This window comes from Zea mays, chromosome 3, assembly GCF_902167145.1.
Source record: "Zea mays cultivar B73 chromosome 3, Zm-B73-REFERENCE-NAM-5.0, whole genome shotgun sequence".
NCBI classification, from domain to species: Eukaryota; Viridiplantae; Streptophyta; class Magnoliopsida; order Poales; family Poaceae; genus Zea; species Zea mays.
In genome coordinates this window covers 60,572,432-60,596,799 of record NC_050098.1, presented here as the reverse complement: position 1 = coordinate 60,596,799, position 24,368 = coordinate 60,572,432, and the positions used below count along the sequence as shown (strand labels likewise).

The 24,368-nt window shown below is 53.3% G+C and overlaps 1 protein-coding gene across 1 annotated transcript; it reads left to right on the top strand.

Annotated features, from left to right (window-relative positions):
• The first annotated feature begins 10,303 nt into the window (after positions 1 to 10,303).
• Positions 10,304 to 24,131, top strand: LOC100284618 (beta 1, 3 galactosyltransferase). The gene is given in 7 exon segments (NM_001157513.2): positions 10,304 to 10,958; positions 13,101 to 13,350; positions 13,444 to 13,719; positions 14,619 to 14,747; positions 23,149 to 23,325; positions 23,401 to 23,508; positions 23,603 to 24,131. Coding segments are annotated over 7 exon segments (1,779 nt in total). The 5' UTR covers positions 10,304 to 10,326; the 3' UTR covers positions 23,810 to 24,131.
• The last annotated feature ends 237 nt before the right edge of the window (positions 24,132 to 24,368 follow it).

Here is a 24,368-nt window from a genome sequence, read left to right as displayed (position 1 = left end):
CAGGCGGCCGAGCAGAGGGAGGCCGACCACGCGGCCATGTCCGAGGCCATCTCGGCCTTCTGCTGGGTCTTTGGCTTTGACGACGTCCCCTCGGGAAGCTCCCCTCAAAGTCGCCTGCAGGCCTTGGGTGACCATGCGCGTGGCAGACTCCGCGAGGCGCTGCATCACGGCGTCAGGCGGGCCTTCGCCGTGCTCGCTTCCCACTATGACGTGGATCTGGAGCGGGTCAGCGAGGGGTATTGCCTCCCCGACGAAGATGAAGCCGCCCTGGCCGAAGTCCAGAGGCTCGACGCGGCCGCCGCGGGCCCAAGCGTGGTGCTGGCAACCACCTTCGAGGCAGAGATCCTCCCGCTTGCGCCGTCGTCCGAGGCCGGGGCGGATCTTACCGAGGGTGGGGACAAAGCCGAGGGCGCGGCTCCTTCTCCGGGCGACGCCTGCTTCTGCTGGAGCAGTTTTCTTTGAATGCATATGTGTCTTTTGTGGCCGCCGAGGCCCGAACACCTTATTATCGTAATATAAGGTTGTGTTTCTTTTCCTTCCGTTTTGCGTATCCAGACCCGTTCGTCAGTAGCAGGGTAGCTTGCCCAAGTAAGAGTCATTTTTCGTGGTAGGCGACGAGTGAGGTATCCGTATCCAAGAGGCGTAGGGGTCCCTCGGCTCGGTCGGCCTTGCCACTTACATGCACCCTTATTCGTTTCTTGGGGTTCTGTTACTGACATAGCCGGAAGACGCGAAAGCCTTTTTGATGGAAGACTTTTTTCGAGGAAAATTTTGACACAGAGGGGGTTCCCCCCTTCTAGCCCCCGAGGGAGGGTCAGGCTTTGCCGAGGCAAGGCTGACCCTTCCTTGATGGTTAGACTTTGTGTGTGGACGAGGTGTACGAACGACTTGAAAGCATTTTAAGGGTAGAAGCGACGTAGCTGTCGGATGTTCCAAGCGTTGCTGTAGACCTCGCCTTGACTGTTGGCCAGCTTGTATGTCCCGGGCTTCAGAACCATGGCGATGACGAGCGGCCCTTCCTAGGGAGGCATGAGCTTGTGCCGCCCTCGGGCGTCTTGTCGCAACCGAAGTACCAAGTCGCCCACCTGGAGGTCTCGGGACCGAACCCCTCGGGCGTGGTAGCGTCGCAAGGACTGCTGATACCGCGCCGAGTGTAGTAAGGCCACGTCCCGAGCCTCCTCCAGCTGGTCCAGTGAGTCTTCTCGGTTAGTTCGATTGCTTTGGTCGTCGTAGGCTCTCGCCCTCGGGGAACCGTATTCTAAGTTTGTGGGCAAGATGGCCTCGGCCCCATAGACTAGAAAGAATGGTGTGAAGCCCGTGGCTCGGCTCGGTGTCGTCCTCAGACTCCAGACCACCGAGGGGAGCTCCTTCATCCATCGCTTGCCGAACTTGTTGAGGTCGTTGTAGATCCGTGGCTTGAGTCCTTGCAGAATCATGTCGTTGGCACGCTCTACTTGCCCATTCGTCATGGGGTGAGCCACGGCGGCCTAGTCCACCCGGATGTGGTGATCCTCACAGAAGTCCAGGAACTTTTTGCCAGTGAACTGGGTGCCGTTGTCGGTGATGATGGAGTTCGGGACCCCGAAGCGATGGATGATGTTGGTGAAGAATGCCACCGCCTGTTCGGACCTGATGCTGTTTAGGGGCCGGACCTCGATCCACTTGGAGAATTTGTCGATGGCGACCAGCAGATGCGTGTAGCCCCCGGGTGCCTTCTGCAAGGGGCCGACGAGGTCCAGACCCCACACAGCAAACGACCAGGTGATGGGTATCGTCTGCAGAGCCTGAGCGGGCAGGTGGGTCTGCCTTGCGTAGAATTGGCACCCTTGGCAGGTGCGAACAATTCTAGTGGCGTCGGCCACCGCGGTCGGCCAGTAGAAACCTTGTCGGAAGGCGTTTCCAACAAGGGCTCGAGGCGTTGCGTGATGACCGCAAGCCCCCGAGTGTATTTCTTGTAAGAGCTCCTGGCCTTCGGCGATGGATATGCATCGCTGGAGGATGCCTGAGGGGCTGCGGTGGTAAAGCTCCTTTCGGTCCCCCAGCAAGACGAACGACTTGGCGCGCCGCGCTAGTCGCCGAGCTTCGACTCGGTCGAGGGGCAGCTCTCCTCGGTGGAGATATTGCAGGTATGGGGTCTGCCAGTTTCGATTAGGCGTGACCCCACTCCGCTCTTCCTCGACGCGTAGTGCCTCACCCTTGGGGGGCCTAGGGGGCCTCGGGCTGGGCTGAGGGTGCCTCGAGCTGGGCCGAGGCCTTCTCGGGCTCGGGCGTGTCGTCGGTCTTGACTGAGGGTTGATGTAGGTCTCGGGAGAAGACGTCCGGGGGAACCGTTGTTCGCCCCGAGGCTATCTTAGCCAGCTCGTCCACAATCTTGTTGTATCGTCGGGCGACGTGGTTGAGCTCGAGCCCGTAGAACTTGTCTTCCAGGCGCCGAACCTCGTCGCAGTAGGCTTCCATCTTCGGGTCGCGGCAGTGGGAGTTCTTCATGACTTGGTCGATGACAAGTGCGAGTCACCGCGAGCGTCGAGGCGCCGGACCCTAGCTCGATGGCGATGCGCAACCCATTAACCAGAGCCTCGTACTCGGCCACGTTGTTGGACATCGGGAAATGGAGGCGCAGCACGTAGCGGAGGTGTTTCCCGAGGGGTGAGATGAAGAGCAGGCCCGCGCCCGCTCCTGTTTTCATCAGCGACCCGTTGAAAAACATGGTCTAGAGTTCCGGTTGGATCGGAGCCGCTGGAAGCTGGGTGTCGACCCATTCAGCCACAAAGTCCGCCAAGACTTGGGACTTGATGGCCTTCCGAGGGGCGAACGAGATTGTCTCGCCCATGATTTCCACCGCCCACTTTACAATCCCACGGGTCGGGCTCCAGCTCGGATATCCAGCAAGTGCTCGGTGACCTCCCTCGGTATGCCAGGCATGTCCGAGGGACTCCACGCGAAAACATTGGCATTTACGCGGAGAAAGTCGACGAGCACTGCTTCCTATTTGGGATCGAGCTCGGAGCCGATCCGGACCTACTTGGAGACGTTGTTGCTGGGGTCGAGAGGGACGGATTTGACCGTCTCTGCTGGCTCAAAATTGCTGGCATGGCGCTTCACGTCTGGCGCCTCCTTGGAGAGGCTTTCCAGGTCGGCGATGAGGGCCTCGGCGTACTCCACGCACTCCACGTCGCATTCGTACGCGTGTCGGTACGTGGGGCCGATGGTGATGACCCCGTTGGGGCCCGACATCTTGAGCTTGAGGTAGGTGTAGTCGGGGACGGCCATGAACTTGGCGTAGCATGGCCTCCCCAGCACTGCGTGGTAGGTTCCTCGGAACCCGACCACCTCGAACGTGAGGGTTTCCCTTTGGAAGTTGGAGGGAGTCCCGAAGCAGACGGGTAGATCGAGTTTTCCGAGGGGCTGGACGCGTTTCCCGGGGATGATCCCGTGGAAAGGCGTCGCGCCCGCCCAGACCGAGGATAGATCGATCCGCAGGAGCCCGAGGGTCTCTGCGTAGATGATGTTGAGGCTGCTGCCTTTGTCCATGAGGACCTTGGTGAGCCTGACGTTGCCGATGACGGGGTCGACAACGAGCGGGTATTTCCCCGGGCTCGGCACGCGGTCGGGGTGGTCGCCCTGGTCGAAGGTGATGGGCTTGTCGGACCAGTCTAGGTAGACTGGCGCCGCCACCTTTACCGAGCAGACCTCCCGACGCTCTTGCTTGCGGTGCCGAGCCGAGGCGTTCGCCACTTGCCCACCGTAGATCATGAAGCAGTCATGGACCTCGGGGAACTCCCCTGCCTTGTGATCCTCCTTCTTATCGTTGTTGTGAGCCCTGCCACCTTCCGCAGGTGGCCCGGCCTTATGAAAGTGGCGCCGAAGCATGGCGCACTCCTCAAGGGTGTGCTTGACGGGCCCCTGATGATAGGGGCACGACTCCTTGAACATCTTGTTGAAGAGATTGGCGCCTCCGGGAGGTTTCCGAGGGTTCTTGTACTCAGCGGCGGCGACAAGGTCCGCGTTGGCGGCGTCGCGTTTCGCTTGCGACTTCTTCTTGCCTTTCTTCTTGGTGCCGCGCTGAGCGGACGCCTCGGGGACATCTTCCGGCTGGCGGCCCTGGGGCTGCTTGTCCTTCCTGAAGATGGCCTCAACCGCCTCCTAGCCAGAGGCGAACTTGGTGGCGATGTCCATCAGCTCGCTCGCCCTGGTGGGGGTCTTGCGACCCAGCTTGCTCACCAGGTCGCGGCAGGTGGTGCCGGCGAGGAACGCGCCGATGACATCCGAGTCGGTGACGTTGGGTAGCTCGGTGCGCTGCTTCGAGAATCGCCGGATGTAGTCCCGGAGAGACTCTCCCAGCTGCTAGCGGCAGCTTCGGAGATCCCATGAGTTCCCAGGGCGCATGTACGTGCCCTGGAAGTTGCCGACGAAGGCTTGGACCAGGTCGTCCCAGTTGGAGATCTGCCCCGGAGGCAGATGCTCCAGCCAGGCTCGAGCGGTGTTGGAGAGGAACAGGGGGAGGTTGCGGATGATGAGGTTGTCATCGTCCGTCCCACCCAGTTGGCAGGCCAGCCGGTAGTCCGCGAGCCACAGTTCCGGCCTCGTCTCCCCCGAGTACTTTGTGATAGTAGTCGGGGTTTGGAACCGGGTCGGGAACGGCACCCGTCGTATGGCCCGGCTGAAAGCCTGCGGACCGGGTGGTTCGGGCGAGGGACTCCGATCCTCCCCACTGTCGTAGCGTCCCCCACGCCTGGGGTGGTAGCCTCGGCGCACCCTATCGTCGAGGTGGGTTCGACGGTTGCGGTGGTGGTGCTCGTTGCCGAGGCGACCTGGGGCCGCAGGCGCTGTGTTGCGCGTGCGTCCGGTGTGGACCGAGGCTTCCCGCATGAATCGGGAAGTCGCGGCGCGATGCTCCAAGGGGTACCCCTGCCTTCGGGAGGTAGAGCTTTCGGCCCGTCGGACCGCGGCATCCTCCAGGAGATTCTTGAGCTCTCCCTGGATACGCCGCCCTTCGGTGGTTGATGGCTCCGGCATCGCGCGGAGAAGTATCGCTGCTGCAGCCAGGTTCTGGCCGACCCCACTGGAAGCCGGTGGCGGCCTTGCCCTGACATCGTCGGCGATGCAGTGCTGGATGCCCTGGGGTAGATGACGCGCTTCTCCGGCCGGAGCTTGGTCTGCCCATTCCTGCCCGATGTTCCGCCGGAACGGCTCAAGTGTTCCTGCTCCCTCGTTGAGCCTGGCCTGCATCTCGCGGATTTGCTCGAGCTGTGCGTCCTGACCCCCCACAGGGACTGGGACCACAACTAGCTCCTGAAGGATGTCAACACGAGGCGCAGGCCTAGAGGGATCACCGTTTTCCGGTATACCAAGATGGTTGCCTTCGCCGGGACCCCCTAGATCGACGTGGAAATATTCATGACTTGGGCCACAGTCCTCGTCGCCGAGGCTGCGGCTACCGTCGGAACAATCGGAAAGGCAGTAGTCGCATGCGGTCATGAAGTCCTGCATGGCGCTGGGGTTACCGAGTCCGGAGAAATCCCAACAAAAGTCGGGCTCGTCATCTTCCTCGGAATCCGAGGGCCCGTAGGTCGAGACGGCTGTCAGCCGGTCCCAGGGTGACCGCATACCGTACCCCGGAGGGTTTGGACATGCCTCTATGAAGGCTTCCACCGAAGCGAAGTCGCTTGGTGGGTCAAGGCTGAATCCAAAAGGCACGAGATGGAAATCGGTCGGTACCTCCTGGTCGACGGGCGGTGACGAAGTCGCGTCAGAGGCAGACTGCACCGTCGTCTCGGGTACGAGGGTGACACCCAGCAAGTCCTTTGCGAGCATGCTGGCGTCGTCCATCCGCTTGGAGTTGGCGTGTCGCGGGGAAACGACGCTCGTCTTCGTCTCAGACGCGAGGGCGACGCTCGACGTGTCCCCCGTTGGGGCGCCGGCGCCGTCGACTCGCTCGACAGCCGACGAGGTGCTGCCTCCTGCTTGGCCTTGGTTGCCCCGCCTCCTCCTCCGGCGGCGGGGGAGGCGACGGGACAAACCCGAATGTTGTTCTTCCGCCACGTGGGGAAGACGTCGTCGATTCCGCCGCCGGCAGGCGGGTCGTCGGTCGCCATTGTCGCTGTCGCGCGGTGGAGGAAGGAGTATCATGTCGTAGCTGCCGTCGAGGGACATGAACTCGAGACTCCCAAAACGGAGCACCGTCCCGGGCTGGAAAGGTTGCTGGAGACTACCCATCTGGAGCTTGACGGGAAGTTGTTCGTCAACACGCAGCAGGCCCCTACCTGGCGTGCCAACTTTCGGCGTTTCGACCCCGGGGGGTCCCTGGACCGACGAGTAAAATGTCGCCGCGTGTCCCAGCCCAGATGGGTCGGCACGAGACGGAGCACGAAGGGGGGAAAACAAGGAGACATGCGTAAAGGGGAAACCCGCGGCCTTCATGTTTGTCCTGCGCCCAGGTCGGGTGCGCTTGCAGTAGGGGGTTACAAGCGTCCGCGTGGGAGGGAGCGAGAGGCCTGCACGCGCCGTCCCGTCCTCCCCGCGCGGCCAACCCTCTCGTAAGAGAGCCCTGGGCCTTCCTTTTATAGGCGTAAGGAGAGGGTCCAGGTGTACAATGGGAGATGTAGCAGTGTGCTAACGTGTCTAGCAGAGAGGAGCTAGTGCCCTAAGTACATGCCGTCGTGGCAGCCGGAGAGGTTTTGGCACCCTGTTCATGTGATGTCGTGGCCGTCGGAGGAGCGCTGGAGCCTTGCGGAAGGACAGCTGTCGGGGCTGTCGAGTCCTTGCTGACGTCTCCTTGCTTCCGTAAGGGGCTGAGAGCCGCCGTCGTCATGGAGCACGCGGGGCACCATCATTATTTGTTTACCGGGGCGAGCCAGATGGGACACCGGTCTTGTTCCCCGTACCCTGAGCTAGCTAGGGGTAGGATAATGATGCCCCCCCCTGTGACGTGGTCGGTCCGAGCCCTGGGTCGGGCGAGGCGGAGGCTCCTCCGAGGTCGAGGTCGAGTCTGTCTTCCGAGGCCGAGGTCGAGTTCGAGCCCCGGGTCGGGCGAGACGGAGACCATCGTCTGAGGCCAAGGCTGAGTCCGAGCTCTGGGGTCGGGCGAGGCGGAGTTCGTCGTCTTCCGAGGCCGAGGCCGAGTCCGAGCCCTGGGGTCGGGCGAGGCGGAGTTCGTCGTCTTCCGGGGCCGAGGCCAAGTCCGAGCCCTGGGGTCGGGCGAGGCAGAGTTCGTCGTCTTTCGAGGCCGAGGCCGAGTCCGAGCCCTGGGGTCGAGCGAGGCGGAGTTCGTCGTCTTCCGGGGCCGAGGCCGAGTCCGAGCCCTGGGGTCGGGCAGGCGGAGTTCGTCGTCTTCCGAGGTCGAGGCCGAGTCCAAGCCCTGGGGTCGGGCGAGGCGGAGTTCGTCGTCTTCCGGGGCCGAGGCCGAGTCCGAGCCCTGGGGTCAGGCGAGGCAGAGCTTCCTATGGCGCCCGAGGCCGGACTTGGCTGTTGTCAGCCTCACTCTGTCGAGCGGCACAGTAGTCGGAGCGACGCAGGCGGCGTTGTCCTCTTGTCAGGCCGGTCAGTGGAGCGGCGAAGTGACTGCGGTCACTTTGGCTCTGTTGACTGAAGGGCGCGCGTCAGGATAAGGTGTCAGGCCATCCTTGCATTAAATGCTCCTGCGATACGGTTGGTCGGTGTGGCGATCCGACCAAGGTTGCTTCTCGGCGAAGACTGGGCCTCGGGCGAGCCGAAGGTGTGTCCGTCGCTTGAGGGGGCCCTCGGGCGAGACGTGAATTCTCCAGGGTCGGCTGCCCTTGCCCGATGCTGGGCTCGGACGAGGCGAGATCGTGTCCCTTGAGTGGACCGAGCCTTGACTTAATCGCACCCATCAGGCCTTTGCAGCTTTATGCTGATGGGGGTTACCGGCTGAGATTAGGAGTCTTGGGGGTACCCCTAATTATGGTCCCCGACAAAAATGCTATAACAATACAACTTGTTTGAAAATTTTACCTAGTGAATGCACTCTAGGTGTGTCAAACATATGCAATGCCAATGTTTATGATGCCATGCTCAAGTTTTAGTTACAGTAACACCAGGGGTGTTACAGAGGAGGAGAACCACGTCCCGCTGGTCCGCTTGCCGGGCATCCCAACCCCATGCGCTTCCCTCATGTGCCTACTCGTTAGGCTATCGATGAAGGGGAGCTCCACTATGGACACGACGATAGAGAGGGAGGATTTGCATATGTTGGAGGAACCAATACTCATGAGCAGTACGATTTGTTCGAGGGAACGGAGCTATGGCTGCCGCCGTAGTCGTCGAAGCAACAGACCTCGACATCATCACCCGCCACGGGGAGGCATTCCATCCAAGACCTTCGTCTTCTTCAACATCTTCTCCATCGCCCGCAACCCGACAAGTGGGAGGATCTGCTCCAGTTCTGGTCATAGATCCAGATCAGGCACGGGGGCAATTTGAGAGGGAGAGGGAGATCCCTACTACTCTATAAGGCTGGTGTGTAGGCGTCACAAGTGTTACCATGCCCTCACCTAGTGCCCCCCGCATGATGCCCGCAACATCATCCCCGACCATGATCCCTATCGTGCTTGCGCCCGATGACCCCCACCCATCGTCCTCGACGTCGTCTCCTCCTTCCCCTAGATCGCATTATCATCCCCACACACAGGCAGCGGCCACAGGTTTGCCTCTATCTCCCACTCCCTGCGCCTCTATATCCCTCTCCTTCCCTAATCGCCCCCACATTTGAGTGCCGCTGTTGTTGGGATGGCCGTGGCCGCGGTCCGCCCATGAGCGGCCACAGGTTTGCCTCTATCTCCCCTCCCCGCGCATCTAAGTTCAGTTTCAAATATAATTAATCAACAACAGTATTTCAAAGAAACAATGATGTGACCAAGATGAGAAGAGAAGGTAGACACTTAGTCATTGCCATCAACAATTTCCCTAGAAATCTCCATCTTCTTGGTGGTGCCTTTGTACAGCTCCTTGAGGCTGCATGGCAACTTCCGCTCGATAGCCGACACCTTCACAGCCTTCCCGCCAGTGTGCATGTCGTGCTCATCCGGGCCGCCGCTGAACGTAGATCCGAATATATTGTCCCTAAAAATGGAGGAGAATCGTGTCCCGCCAGTCTGCTTATAGGGCATCCCACCTTCATGCCGCTTCCCTCATGTTCCTGCTCGTCAGGCTATCAGCGAAGGGGAGCTCTGTTATGGCCATGACGACGAAGGGGGAGGATTTGGATCTGTTGGAGGAAACGATACTCACGAGTAGTAGGATTTGTTCGGGGGAATGGAGCTACGGACACCGTCATAGTTGTCGAAGCAGCAAACCTCGATGTCGTCACCGCTACGGGGAGGCATTCCCTCCAAGACCTCCGTCTTCTTCAACATCTTCTCCATCGGCTGTAACCTGACAAGTAGGAGTACCCGCTCCAGTTCTGATCATATATCTAGATCGGGCGTGAGCGCGATTTGAGAAGGAGATAGAGGCGCGAGAAGGGGGAGATAGAGGCAAACATGTGGCCGCTCGTGGGCGGGGCCATCCTGACGACGGTGGCACCCGGGCGCAGGGGCGGTTTGGGAGGTAGAGGGAGATAGAGGCGCAGGGAGGGAGAGATAGAGGCAAACTTGTGGCTGCTGCCCATGTGTGAGGATGATAGCACGATCTGGGAGGAGGAGACGATGTCGAGGACGATGTGCGGGGTCATCGGGTGGGAGCACGGCGAGGATCATGGTTGAGGATGATGTTGTGGAGGGCACTGGATAAGGGCATGGCCTACACACCAGTCTTACGGCCTGTTTGGTTCAGCTTTTTTCTGACCAGCTTTTCTGAGAATCTGGCTGTGGGGAGAATCTGGCTGTGTAGAGAACCTGAGTATCATTAGGATTACGTGCGGAGGAAGATAAAGGTGTCCATATGACTGAGGATCTAGAAAGTGACGGATTTCTACTATTGCAACGACTCAACCGATTATGTGTTTATGTTGATGTTGAATGGTTTTTAACTAAACGAATTTTATAGAAACTGACTGAAAAACTGAGCGTTTGACAATCCGCAGCAGTTTTTAGTGGCCAGAAGCTCAAAAAAGCTGAAACAAACCGGGGCTTAGTCTCATAGAGTAGTAAGGATAGGGAAAAGTGGTGACACGAAAATTGACAGCCGTGAGAAAATAACATTGACTTATAAATCAGTAAAAATTAAAAATGATGATTTCAGTCAAGTGAAAACTGTATTTACTATATGGAATATTTGATTCGAAAAAGGTGGACTCTGCTGCCCTACTTGACCGACGCTCGAGAAGTCGAGATAGAGACAACCGGCACCCGCCGATCGCTCGCTGGTGGGATGAAGAAATGCTCCGGCGTGCTCTTCATCCTCACACTCGCCGTCGTGCTCTTCCTCCTCTCGCCGTCGCCCTCCCCCACTCCACCCCCCAACACCGCACCCAATGGCCCGATCACCGACCTCCTCCCCACCCTCCCCGGCCTTTCGGACCTCTACCCTCCCGCTCCCAACTCCACTGCACATCTCTCCTGGGGCCTCCTCCGCCCGCTCCTCTGCCGCTCCGACGCGCTCCCGGGAACCTCTGCAGGCGTCCTCGAGGCAGCCGAAGCCTGGCGGAATCTCACCCTGGCTGTCACCGCCGCGGCAAGCGAGGAGGAGGCGCGTCTCCAAGGACTCCGCTGCTCATCGTCCGTGGGAGGGGATCTACGCACGGGACGTGCCACACTCCCCTGCGGGCTCTCGGAGGGCGCGGCATTGACGGTGGTCGGGATTCTCAGGGAGGGGGCGGCCAAGTTCTGGGTGGAAATGCTGGGTGCGAACGGTGAGGTTGTGCTGCACGTCAATGTGAGCCTGGGAGCCGCGGGGGTGTTGGTGGAGCAGAATTCCTGGACGCCAGAGGAGGGGTGGGGGGAGTGGGAGCGGTGCCCGCCTGTTGGTGATGTGGGCAGCAGCAATAGCAGCTTGCAGCTAAGGTTAGCTGTCTTGCTTTACTTTGATGATATGCATGTCTGGCAGGGTTTTAAGTTTTAAATAGCCGGTTATAGCCTTCGCTATATCCCACTATAGCTGTTTTATCAGGGAAAAGCTATGCGCTATAGCCTAATTTAGCCTGCTATATCCCGATATAGCCCGTTATTTGTACTTTTGAGAAGCACGCCGCTAAACCCCTTAGCCCGCTATTTAAACAATGATGTCTGTTGGGAGAATTGCAGATATACTAGTTCGTTTTATCTATGATAAGTCTTTAACTTGCTTATGCCTGTACTGCTTGTATGATTACTAATTTACTAGCAAAATGCAAGTTCAACCTCAGCTTAGCGACTGTCACATGCTTCATGTGAAAGAATATGCAAAGTAGTATTTACACCAGAAGGTAAGTAGCCATAATTGACTGACAAGCAGTAGTTTCCTCATTTCCTGATTGGCTCTTTGATTCCTATATGTTATGTCAGTATTTGGTTGAGGACATAGATGGTCTGCTTCAGGGTTTAAGGGTCAGCATAACTTAAATGTCTCATGGAAGTAAACTAAAAAACCTAGGTGCATTGAGCACTGATTTGTATTTCTTCCATGTCAAATTATAAGACATTTTGGCTTTGCTAGATACATAGCTTTTCTTATGCACTTAGATTACACTATGTCTGGATATAGTTAGAGTAATGTATCTAAAAAAGCCAAAACGTCTTATAATTTGGAATGTGTGTACTTCAGAACTTTTTCTTCTAAAGGTCCAAACAATAAGAAACTAATTTGTGTCTACAGTGTATGGATCATAGTCAAATGCTATAATAAATAAAAGATTTGTAAATATGCAGATTACAGCTCATGAGATTCTTCCTTTCCTATCATCACACTGTAGTCAAATAGATGCAGAGAGTATACGAGCATGGGAGTGTTTCTTTTGTGGTGCCAATGAAGATAGCCATGACTCTAGTTTTGAATTAGGAATGTTGCTGGTGTGATTGAGATACTTGTATTGCAAATCTTTTGATGAATGATAAAAACTAGTGATTAAATGTCAACTGATAATGCAGACCTAGAACCTATTTGTTGATATCATCCTCCATTGTGGATGACTTCTGTTATTATGAATAGCTACAGAGTGCAGTTAACATTCACTTCTGATGAGTAATGCGATGTGACACTTGTGATTGTGAGTAACACTGTGTTCATCACCATAGTAACATGCATATTCAAGTAAAAAATTATAATAACATGCATATGCTACTGTGACAAAAAAAAGATGTTCGTAGATTCTCCGTGTGCTAGGTCTGTTGCAAGTATGTGGTATCCCATGGTAACATAATCATTATTAGCTTCTAACGACAGTCGACTAACATGGTGAGCTGTTAGCTGCTACAGAGTACTGTAGTCCTAATGGAATGCTGCAAAACTGGACATGATGGAAAAAGATTAACATTCCTGAAGAATTTATACTTCTATTGGGATTTAGTGGTGCTTATTAGTACTTTTCTATAAAAGAGTTCCTTCAAAACATTTGCAATTCAAAATTCGATGTGTTAATTATATAGTCCTAGTGATGCCAACTACTGTCTGCAAAATCCATTTACAATAGGTTCTCCATTTTTCAATAAATGATCATATGCTTTTGTTCTAGTATCCTTTATCATGTTCTTTAGTATCTTACTGTTGACAACTAAATAGTTGTCTCTAGGATTTTAGTTCCTAAACACTTGTGTTATTTATAGCGTAGCGAAAGGGCCTCTAGCTGAGTTGGTTAGATGGTCTGAGTAGTACTCCTTAGGTCCTGAGTTCGAATCCTAGTGGGAGCGAATTTCAGGCTGAAGTTAAAAAAGGTCACTCGCTGGTTCCTGGTTGTGTCATTGTGTGCATATGAGATGGACTGACCTATAAGGGACAGATCCTTGTGTAGGGGCTGGGAGGGCTCAAAGCACAAGTAAAGGTCTGACCTATAGGGGCGTACCCTCATGCTGCACGAGGGGCCAGCTTTCGTGACCTTTCTCGGTCGGGGCTCCAATTGAGCTTCTTCTTAATATAATACCATAGGGGTGGTCTTTCCCCTACCGGCCAAGTTTTTATTTATAGCCTATGCTCGGACTGATAAAGGCATTCTATGTTCTGAGTTTGACCAGTCCAGTGGACGGCCTTGTTCATTGCAATGAGAAAGTGGGTGCAAGGATCGTCCAGGAGAGTAATAATACTGTGGTAAATATTACTGGGAACCAACCTGAAGATTGGCAGAGTCAAACAGGACATGGTCAGTTAAGTGGACGTTTCTCAATTGTTGAAGGAGAGCCTTTTACAGTAACACTGTGGGCTGGTGTAGAGGGGTTCCATATGACAGTAAATGGGCGGCATGAGACATCATTTGCCTATAGAGAGGTGAACTTTTGCAATACAATAAGACTGCATACTTCACTTTTTGTGAGTAATTCAGTATTACATAATTCTGAAAGCTATTAGTGTTTTTTATAGAGGTCAGAGCCATGGTTGGTAGCAGAAGTCATGTTTTCTGGTGATTTGGAGCTCTTGTCATTCTTGGCTAATGAGTTACCAGTATCAGAAGATATAGACATGGAAAATGTTGCAGTTTTGAAGGCCCCACCTCTGCCAAAGAAGCAAACTTTTCTGCTGGTTGGTGTTTTCTCTACTGGAAACAACTTCAAGCGGCGGATGGCTTTGAGGCGAACATGGATGCAATATGAGGCTGTTCGCTCAGGCGATGTAGTAGTCCGTTTTTTCACTGGTCTTGTAAGTTCACTTTATTTGCCCTCAAGTACATTGCAATGTTTCCATTTGTGTCTTTCGAACCAGTTTCTTTTTGGTTGAGACACCCTATTGGATTGGTAAAGAACCACTTGCATATTCTTGGCTTCTCGCATCTTCGTAGCCAAATTGTCTCCCTATTTTCCGACTAGCTTCGGCATGTAAGAGCCTAAGCGGCAATTCCTCTGAACAGGGACTGGTTTGAAAGTGAGTCCCATGTTTAGAATAAAAGTAGTAGAGAACATAATGTCACAACCTGTTCTTTTTTGCCTACATTTTTTGTTTGTGGACTAAGGAATGCTTTGCTTATGCATTTCAAGGTTGTATCAATAGTTAAGAACCAGCACTACTTTTGGAACGGGGTAAAGAAAAGGAGGACAGATATGAAATAGATTGGAAATCTGTTTCTTCCCTTGCTGCCTCTTACATCTTAAAGTGGTATGCAGCTTTTGCATAAAAAAATCAAAATCGAAATTCCTGAAGAGAATTGAATATTCTCGTCAATGTCCCAATATGATAGCTCTTCTTTCTTCTGTAATTGAACTTGTAAGACTAGTTGTATCTGTAAAGAATGGTGCATAGATGAAACTGCTACAAAAAAGAACCCGCAGAGGATAAATTGAAAGAACATAAAGGATAGCTCCATTTTGCATCTGTCAGGAGTACTGCCTCTAATCCAGCTTCAAAGTACGTGAGCACATCTGCATGCATTACAAATGCTCTTGATGACATGAACCACGCCCACTTTGTATTCTTGAAATGTATACCTTTACTCCTTGCAAATAACTGAGATTGTTGTCTGATCTGCTTTCCATATTCAGTTATTCTTGACGTGATATATTCTACTTTTATTCACAACATCTATCTTTATGCCTAAAATGCAGCACAAGAATGAGCAAGTCAATATGGAGTTATGGAGAGAGGCTCAATTATATGGTGATATCCAATTGATGCCCTTCGTTGACTACTATACTTTGATCACTTTGAAGACCATATCAATTTGCATTTTCGGAGTATGTTTTCTTTTTCAGGCTTTCACCTCATGGAAGCTTCTTTAGTTTTGACTTATGGAGTTTGAACCATGTCACCACTAAGGCCGACTCTAGCAGATTACCTAAAGTTTACCCTATGCACTGTTTTGCACTGTAAACTGCACTGTTCGCAGAGTGGAGTTTGAATAGAGGTATGGGGGTGGGTAAGCTGCTGGAGATAGTCTAAGTTGATAGTGAGTTATTTAGTGATAAGAACAATTCACCTTATCTTCAAAGCATTTTTCTTTTTTTCTTTTCACGAAAACGCAGGTGCATTTCAATAGAAAAAGAAGAAACAGTACAGAGTCTCAAATAGACCCATGACCTTAACTCTAGGGCCAACTCATCGCGGTCAGGACTTAAAGGGTCCATAAAACACTATCTACCAACACTGGCTGACAAGAACAGAAGACCTTTGGCACTAGCCATCAGCCACAAATCCCTCCACAAAAATGAGAGAAAACAGTAGCCATTGTGGGTGAAAGGCCCTCAAAAACACATCCATTGCGCATCTTCCAGAGAGTCCAATATGATGGAATAAGTCTTGAGCATCTAGAGGACAGCCTGCTTTTGACTGTCCTCTGTAGTCCTTTAGCATCTAGAGGACAGCATGACTGTCCTCTGTAGTCTCTTTAGCATCTAGAGGACAACAGTCGCTTTTTGACTGTCCTCTGTAGTCGCTTTAGCATCTAGAGGACAACAGTCGCTTTTGACTGTCCTCTGTAGTCCCTTTAGCATCTAGAGGACAATCCTATTGTGTAGTGTGTGTGAGAAGGTGTGGTAGTGCAGCCCCTAGGGCTATAAATATGTGTCCCCAACCCCTCTAAGGGTATGACATTGTGTAGTGTTTGAGGAAATAAACAGAAAAATTGCCCCAACTCATAGTGTCATCCTCTTGATGAGAGTTAGAGTCCCTCTATTTACAATTGGTATCAGAACCAAACTATCCTGCAGCCTAAACATCTCGTGCTCATCTCCTTCCCGCGTCTCTCCCCACACTCAGTCGGCAGCAAGAGCTCCAACTGTTCCTTCCTCCCTTGCTCAGACGAGCAACCTTTCGTCTGAGACAACCTCTTCCACACGCAGCGACCCCTCACTAGCCCACCATGTCCCTACGCTCGGCCACTTCGAGTGCGCGGCGCCAGCAGGAGGCCGAGGTCGCCGCGGCACAAGAACGCGAGCGAGCAGCAGCAGCGGCTGCAGCGACAGCGGCGAGGGCAGCACGGTTGGCGGCGATGGAACTGGCAGCGGCGAGAGCGGAAGTAGAAGCAGCGGAGGCGGCGGATGCTGCACGTGCGGCGACAACAGAGCCCGAGGTTCTGCGCGGCAGTAGAGCTGGCAGCTCTGCTTCTGTCGACGACAACACCGACGAAGAGCTCAGGCTGGCGAGGGAAGCAGCGCGAGAGCAGGCGACACAGTGGGCAGCCGCGCATCCCCATGGGGGCGCGCGTGGCGGCAGCCTAGATAGGCACCGACGCGCTGACGGCGCTCCAGGCGAGGGCGCACGCGGCGGCAGCCCAGACGGGCGTAGACGCGCCGGCGGTGCTCCCGGCGGCGGCGACCGAGTCAACGGAGATCGCGGCCTCTACAGGCGGCACGGTTCTCCCTCCCCGGATTGGTACCATGGTCGCCGCATGGCCCAGGCCATTGTCAGGGACATCGGTCCCGGCAGTGGGTGGCCTACCCTCACCAAGACCAACTACGTCGAGTGGGCCGCGGTGATGAGGGTACGGCTCCAGGTTCGCCACATGTGGGAAGCAGTTCGGTACGACGACGTCGACTACCACGAGGATCGGCGGGCGCTGGATGCCCTCATTGCTGCAGTCCCGCCCGAGATGCAGTTTTCGCTTTCCCAGAAGCGGACTGCCAAGGAGGCCTGGGACGCCATCGCTGCGACCCGCATCGGCAGCGATCGTGCCCGCAAGACCACACTGCAGGCACTTCGCAAGGAGTGGGAGAACCTGGCCTTCAAGCCAGGTGAGGATGTTGATGACTTTGCTCTCCGCCTCAACACTCTGTTGCAGAAGATGGTGCAGTTCGACGACGACACCTACGATGAGGAGAGAGCTGTTGAGAAGCTCTTCCGTTGCATCCCTGAGAAGTACAGGCAGATTGCTCGCTCGATCGAGTCTCTGCTAGACCTCTCCACGATGACGATCGAAGAGGCGATTGGTCGCCTCAAGGTGGTCGACGGCGACGAACCACAGGCTCTCTCTAGGCTATCACTATCGGCGGGAAGCTACATCTCACTCGGGAGCAGTGGGAGACCTGCCAGGGTGACAAGAAGGGGGAGTCCTCCTTGACACGAGGCCGCAAACGCGGCAAGCCGCGCAAGGCGCGTGGAGGCGCCCAGGCCGGGGCGCGAGGACATGCTGAGGGTGGTGCACGTGGAGGTGCCCAAGGCGGCGCCGTCGGCAACAAGAAGCCGGCACGAGACGACGACTGTCACAACTGCGGCAAGCTTGGCCACTGGGCCAGGGACTGTCGGCAGCCACGACGTGGTCAGGCCAACGTCGCACAGGCGGAGGCGGAGGAGGAGGCCCTGCTCCTGGCACATGCAAGCATCGAGCCATCTCCAGCGGCACCGGCCGCAGCGGCACTCCTCCACCTTGATGAGTCGAAAGCACGCGCTTTCCTCGGCGACGGCTCCAACAAGGACATGATCGAAGGATGGTGCCTCGACACCGGCGCCACTCATCACATGACCGGCCGACGGGAGTTCTTCACCGAGCTTGACTCTAGCGTCCGAGGCTCCGTCAAGTTTGGGGATGCCTCCGGCGTAGAGATCAAGGGCGCCGGCCCAGTCGTCTTCACCGCCGCGTCTGGTGAGCACAGGCTGCTCACCGGAGTCTACTACATCCCTGCGTTGAGGAACTCTATCATCAGCTTGGGACAACTGGATGAGACCGGTTCGCGCGTGGAGGTCGAGCACAGAGTCATGAGGATCTGGGATCCCTCTCGTCGCCTTCTTGCCAAGGTACGCAGGAGTTCAAATCGGCTATACATCCTCAATGTGAAGGTGGCACAACCTTGCTGCCTTGTTGCTCATCGAGACGACGGGGCATGGCAGTGGCACGAGCGCTTCGGGCACCTTAACTTCGAGGCCTTGAAGCGGCTCAGTGCCAAGGAGATGGTACGAGGCCTGCCGTGCCTTGACCATGTGGAGCAATTCTGCGATGTCTGTGTGATGACAAAGTAGAGACGGCTCCCCTTTCCCCAGCAGTCGAGCTTTCGAGCCAAGGAGAGGCTCGAGCTCGTGCATGGGGACTTGTGTGGCCCGGTGACACCAGCCACACCGGGAGGACGACGCTACTTCTTGCTGCTCGTCGACGATCTCTCCCGCTACATGTGGGTGATGATCCTTGGCAGCAAGGGAGAGGCTGCGAACGCCATCAGGCGTGTGCAGGTCGCTGCGGAGGCGGAGTGCGGCCGCAAGCTGCGTGTGCTGCGCACCGACAACGACGGCGAATTCACGGCGGCTGAGTTCGCGTCGTACTGTGCGGATGAGGGCGTTCAGCGCCACTACTCCGCGCCGTACAGCCCGCAGCAGAACGGCGTCGTCGAGCGGCGCAACCAGACGGTTGTGGGGATGGCTCGGGCTCTCCTCAAGCAGAGAGGAATGCCAGCTGTCTTCTGGGGAGAGGCGGTGGTGACAGCGGTTTACATCCTCAACCGTTCGCCCACCAAGGCTCTCAACGGGATGACACCGTACGAGGCTTGGCATGGGCGCAAGCCGGCGGTCTCTCACCTACGGGTCTTCGGCTGCCTCGCATTCACCAAGGAGCTTGGCCACATCAGCAAGCTCGACGATAGGAGCACCCCGGGGGTGTTCATTGGCTACGCGGAGGGCTCGAAGGCCTACCGCATCCTTGACCCAAGAACACAGCGTGTGCGCACGGCGCGCGACGTAGTGTTCGACGAAGGGCGAGGATGGGCGTGGGACAAGGTGGTGGACGACGACACGACTCCGACGTACGACTTCACCATCGAGTACGTCCACTTTGAGGGAGCTAGGGGAGTAGGCTACTCTTCTCCGAGCAGGTCTACCCCAGCCCCCAAGTCTCCACCGACTCCAGCGCCAAACTCTCCAGCTCCTGCTACAACGAGCTCTTCACCACCACGCACTCCAGCCACGACTCCGGCTGCAGCGAGCTCTTCGCCACCACGTACTCCAGCACCGACGGTACCCTCTCCAGGAACGTCCTCTCCGACACCAGCTCGTGTCGAGCACGACCCAGTGGAACTCGTGACCCCTCTGTCCCGCGACGAGGAGCGCGTCGACGCGTGCTACGACGGCGAGCCGTTGCGGTATCGAAGGGTGGAGGGCCTTCTCATCGACCCGTCGGTACCAGGCCCTGCATCTCGCATTCTGGCAGGAGAGTTGCATCTTGCATGCGACGATGGTGAGCCTCGGTCTTTCGCGGAGGCCGAGAAACATGCGGCTTGGCGTGCCGCGATGCAGTCGGAGATGGACGCGGTTGAGACGAGCTGCACCTGGGAGCTCGCTGATCTCCCTCATGGTCATCGCGCGATCACCCTTAAATGGGTGTTCAAACTGAAGAGGGATGAAGCCGGCGCCATCGTCAAGCACAAGGCTCGCTTGGTGGCACGCGGTTTCCTACAACAGGAGGGGATCGACTTCGACGATGCTTTCGCCCCCGTGGCACGGATGGAATCCGTGCGACTCCTCCTTGCGCTGTCAGCCCAGCAGGGCTGGCACGTTCATCACATGGACGTCAAGTCGGCGTTTCTCAACGGCGACTTAAAGGAGGAGGTCTACGTACACCAGCCGCCAGGTTTTGCGATCCCTGGCAAGGAGGGCAAGGTGTTGCGCCTGCGCAAGGCTCTCTATGGCCTGCGACAGGCACCGAGGGCGTGGAATGCCAAGCTGGATTCCACGCTCAAAGGAATGGGTTTCACGCCAAGCCCGCACGAGGCGGCCATCTATCGGCGGGGCAATGGAGAAAATGCCCTGCTGGTGGGTGTCTACGTCGACGACTTGGTGATCACCGGCGCCAAGGATGCAGAGGTGGCAGCGTTCAAGGAAGAGATGAAGGCCACCTTCCAAATGAGTGACCTGGGGCACCTCTCCTTCTACCTGGGGATTGAGGTGCACTAGGGGGACTCCGGGATCACACTTCGCCAGACCGCCTACGCCAAGCGCATTGTTGAGCTGGCTGGGCTCACCGATTGCAACCCAGCTCTCACTCCGATGGAGGAGAGGCTGAAGCTGAGTCGCGACAACACGACGGAGGAGGTGGACGCTACACAGTACCGGCGTCTAGTGGGGAGCCTTCGCTACCTCGTCCACACACGGCCTGACTTGGCATACTCCGTCGGCTACGTTAGTCGGTTTCTGCAGCGACCGACGACGGAGCATGAGCAGGCTGTGAAGAGGATCATCCGCTATGTTGCGGGGACTCTCGACCACGGTCTCTACTACCGAGGTGCCCTGGGGAGGCACACCTTGTCGGGTACAGCGATAGCGACCACGCCGGCGACATCGACACCAGCAAGAGCACAAGCGGGATCCTCTTCTTCCTCGGCAAGTGCCCCATCAGCTGGCAGTCGGTCAAGCAGCAGGTGGTGGCCATGTCCAGCTGCGAGGCCGAGTACATAGCGGCGTCCACTGCTTCGACTCAGGCTCTTTGCCTGGCTCGACTACTCGGGAGAGACACTGGAGTGGTGGAACTCAGGGTGGACAGCCAGTCCGCTCTGGCATTGGCCAAGAACCCCGTGTTCCATGAACGGAGCAAGCGCATCCGGCTGAGATACCACTTCATCCGAGACTGCTTGGCAGAAGGGAGCATCAAGGCGCGCTACATCAACACCAAGAATCAGCTTGCAGACCTGCTCACCAAGCCCCTTGGGAAGATCAAGTTTGTTGAGCTTTGCTCCAGGTCCGGGATGGCCCAACTTTCTCACAAGACGACGCCCAAGACTTAGGGGGAGAATGATGGAATAAGTCTTGAGCATCTAGAGGACAACCTGCTTTTGACTGTCCTCTGTAGTCCTTTAGCATCTAGAGGACAGCTTGACTGTCCTCTGTAGTCTCTTTAGCATCTAGAGGACAGCAGTCGCTTTTTGACTGTCCTCTGTAGTCGCTTTAGCATCTAGAGGACAACAGTCGCTTTTGACTGTCCTCTGTAGTCTCTTTAGCATCTAGAGGACAATCCTGTTGTGTAGTGTGTGTGAGAAAGTGTGGTAGTGCAGCCCCTAGGGCTATAAATATGTGTCTCCAACCCCTCTAAGGGTATGGCATTGTGTAGTGTTTGAGGAAATAAACAGAAAAATTGCCCCAACTCATAGTGTCATCCTCTTGATGAGAGTTAGAGTCTCTCTATTTACACAATCACCTAGTACGACTAGAGAATTGAAACCCCTTCTAGTCAGCCCCTCTCTTCTTTCTTTAGTATGTGCCCATCAGCAGAAGGAGGTGCAATCAGTATAGTATAGCCTAAAAATCTTGAACCAAAAATCTCTTGGAAAGACACAAGAGAGGAACAAATGGTTGATAGTTTCCTCCCCTTGATCACATAATAGGCATCTTTCATGATTGGGGGAGGTCTCGACAGGCCAGTCTATCTGTCGTGCAACATCTATTGTGTGCCACCAACCACATAAAAAAATTACATTTAGGAGGAGCCCAGGCACGCCAAATCCTCGCATAAGGCTCAAAGGAGACTAAACGAACAAAGAAACCTTTATAAGCAGACTTTGCGGAGTATTTCCCATTTGGGAAAAGCCTAAAAATGTGAGAGCCAGCCATCCCCTCCCGCAGCTCGACTTGGTTGGGAAGGTCCCAAAGCCCTTGTAATATCCAAAACCGTCAAAGCATTTTTTTGCTCAAATGCACAGGAGAGCTCGCATCATTATATTAAGAAAAGAGGAGTGTAAGAAGACTCACACATGCCCATCAGCCCATAAGAGTAGGTTCTAGTATAAGGCTCTAGCCGATGAAGCCAAATAAAATGACCAGCTACCTATAAATGTCCATCTATGGCCAGACGCTACTGAGGCCTCTAGTCCTCACCCTACACCATAACTTGGCCTTATCCTTTAAATCTTGCATAGTGACATTGAAACTAGGAGAGCCCTCCCACGAAGCTGCATACATTCTTGTGTTTCCATAACCACCAAGTGACGAAAATCACTATTCAATTGAAGCCTTTACAGCATTGCTTGACCATTTGCCATGAAGCTTGACACCACTATTCAATGAACACAAACATATCTTGAAAGCATTCATTGAGTTGCGTCATTTTATTTGCATGATTTTAATGTTACACTGACTGTTTATGGATTTTTTTCATATATTTTTCTTTCAGTAATCTGACTTGAGGACACTGTTCTCTTCAATGGTTGTTTAGCCTGTTTAAACAGTCTAAACCCTAAATCCTGTACACCGCTTCTTTTTAATCAACTGTTTACCTTGTTTAAATGGCTGTTTAGTCTGAAACTCTGAATAATGGCTAAACATTAGGTGCCTGACTGTTTAGGGTGGTAAAATTTGATTCAGTAAGTTCTTAACACTTATTTATGTTATTAATACTTATAGCTTTATATGAACTATAGTTCTGCAATATCAGTATATTATGGCTTTGGGTGCAATCAATTTAGTAGTCTGTTAATACTAGTGGTGGATTTGTTATTGTGCTTCAATATATTTTTTTGTTATCAGATTTCTTGGTCCATCCATATCATATGTTACCCTTTAAAGAATTACAGTTAAAAGCATAGATATAGATATATGTATTAACAAATTGCAACCTGGGATTTTTCTTTCTAATGCAACACACAAACTACTTAATTGCTGGAATTTTCCAGCCCCTTGAATTTCTAATACTTTTTTTTGCTGGCGCACAAGATCTTCTAAAAGCTATTAATATTTTGGTACCAAGATATTTCCATATATTATAAAATCTATCTATATTTTGTAGATTTTTGTTCTTACTAGATACTATAAGTTCAGCCTACTCTATGTACTATTTTTTGGGGAAAAAACTCTACTAATCAGATGGAATACTTGAGGCATAGTATAACTTGTAGTTTTCACTATTTTTGTGTAGTTAAACATTTTGATAAAAAATGAAATTAAAAGGTTGTGACGCAACCACCCTGCTAATGCTGCCTTCCTACTTGATTAACAGAAAAAAAGTTGGAACTGAGTTTGAATCAGATTTTTTAAATCTGTTTATCAGTTTATACATGGTGTTGTACTGATTTAGTACCTTTTAAAACTCCTTATACCAGGAGAACTAAAATAAATGTTGGCATTTAGCACCTTTCTAAATTCCATATATCAGCAGAACTAGAATAAATATATGCAGATTGTATTAAAAAAATTAACATAGCCTTCTTTTTGTCTATTGCTATTTTGCAGACAAAAATTGTTCCTGCAAAGTACATCATGAAAACGGATGACGATGCTTTTGTTAGGATCGATGAAGTGATCTCGAGCCTAAAGAAGAGCAATTCCAATGGCCTTCTTTATGGTCTCATTTCTTTCCAATCTTCCCCCCACAGAGACAAGGGTAGCAAATGGTTCATCAGTCGGAAGGTATTGCATACTCCATTTATCCCGCATGGGGATTTTGTTTGTTTCAATTGCTTTTCTCACCCATGAGAAATACAGGAATGGCCCTTCGACATGTACCCGCCATGGGCTCATGGCCCTGGATACGTAATCTCACGTGACATCGCTAAGTTTGTAGTCCAAGGCCACCAGGAACTGACTCTTCAGGTAGGAAATAAACCAGCAACATATTCACAGGTTTCTCATAGTGTTATTTGTTAGGCATTGATGCAACTCTGGATTGATTGTGCTGCCTTTTCAGCTTTTCAAACTTGAAGACGTGGCAATGGGTATTTGGATCCAACAGTACAAGAACAGTGGGCAGCAAGTAAACATTGTGACTGATGACCGGTTCTACAATGAAGGATGCGAAGCTGACTACGTCCTTGCCCACTACCAGACCCCGAGGCTTATGATGTGTCTGTGGGAGAAGCTGAAGACGGAATATCATGCTATATGCTGTGAATAGCATCCGAATTGCAAGTAGGAGGCGATAGAGGAATGGATAGATAGAGGAATGGATAGGTTAGCCTTGGTTTTGAAGAAGACATTTGCTCCGATTTTGACGCTGTGTGGAAAATTGTTGGGACTATGCGCAAAAAGCCTGTAACATTGGGTTCTCACTTCTGTTCTGTGGCCTGTGGGTTCATGTTCTTTGTTTTTGGGTAGAAAATGTTAATCCGTGCAACTTGATGGATGTTGTAAAAAGAGTGTTGTAGGACATTTGAGAGAGTTTATCTGGCACAACCTCTCAAGTTATTGGATCCATATACACCTGCACTCGTCCTATAGATCTCAGACGGCTGCACTAAATAACTTAACAGGATTTGTGAGTGCCTCAAAGACTTTGGATAAACCATGGATCATCATGATCCCAAAATTAATTAAACAAATCTCACGTATAAGCATTTGTAGCGGAAATAAAATTTTTATTATAAAATAATTACAAGTTACATCAAGATTCCATTATACATCATCAAGTGATTACAAAAGAAAGTGATTTAAAAGAATTATACTTTGAAAGGTTA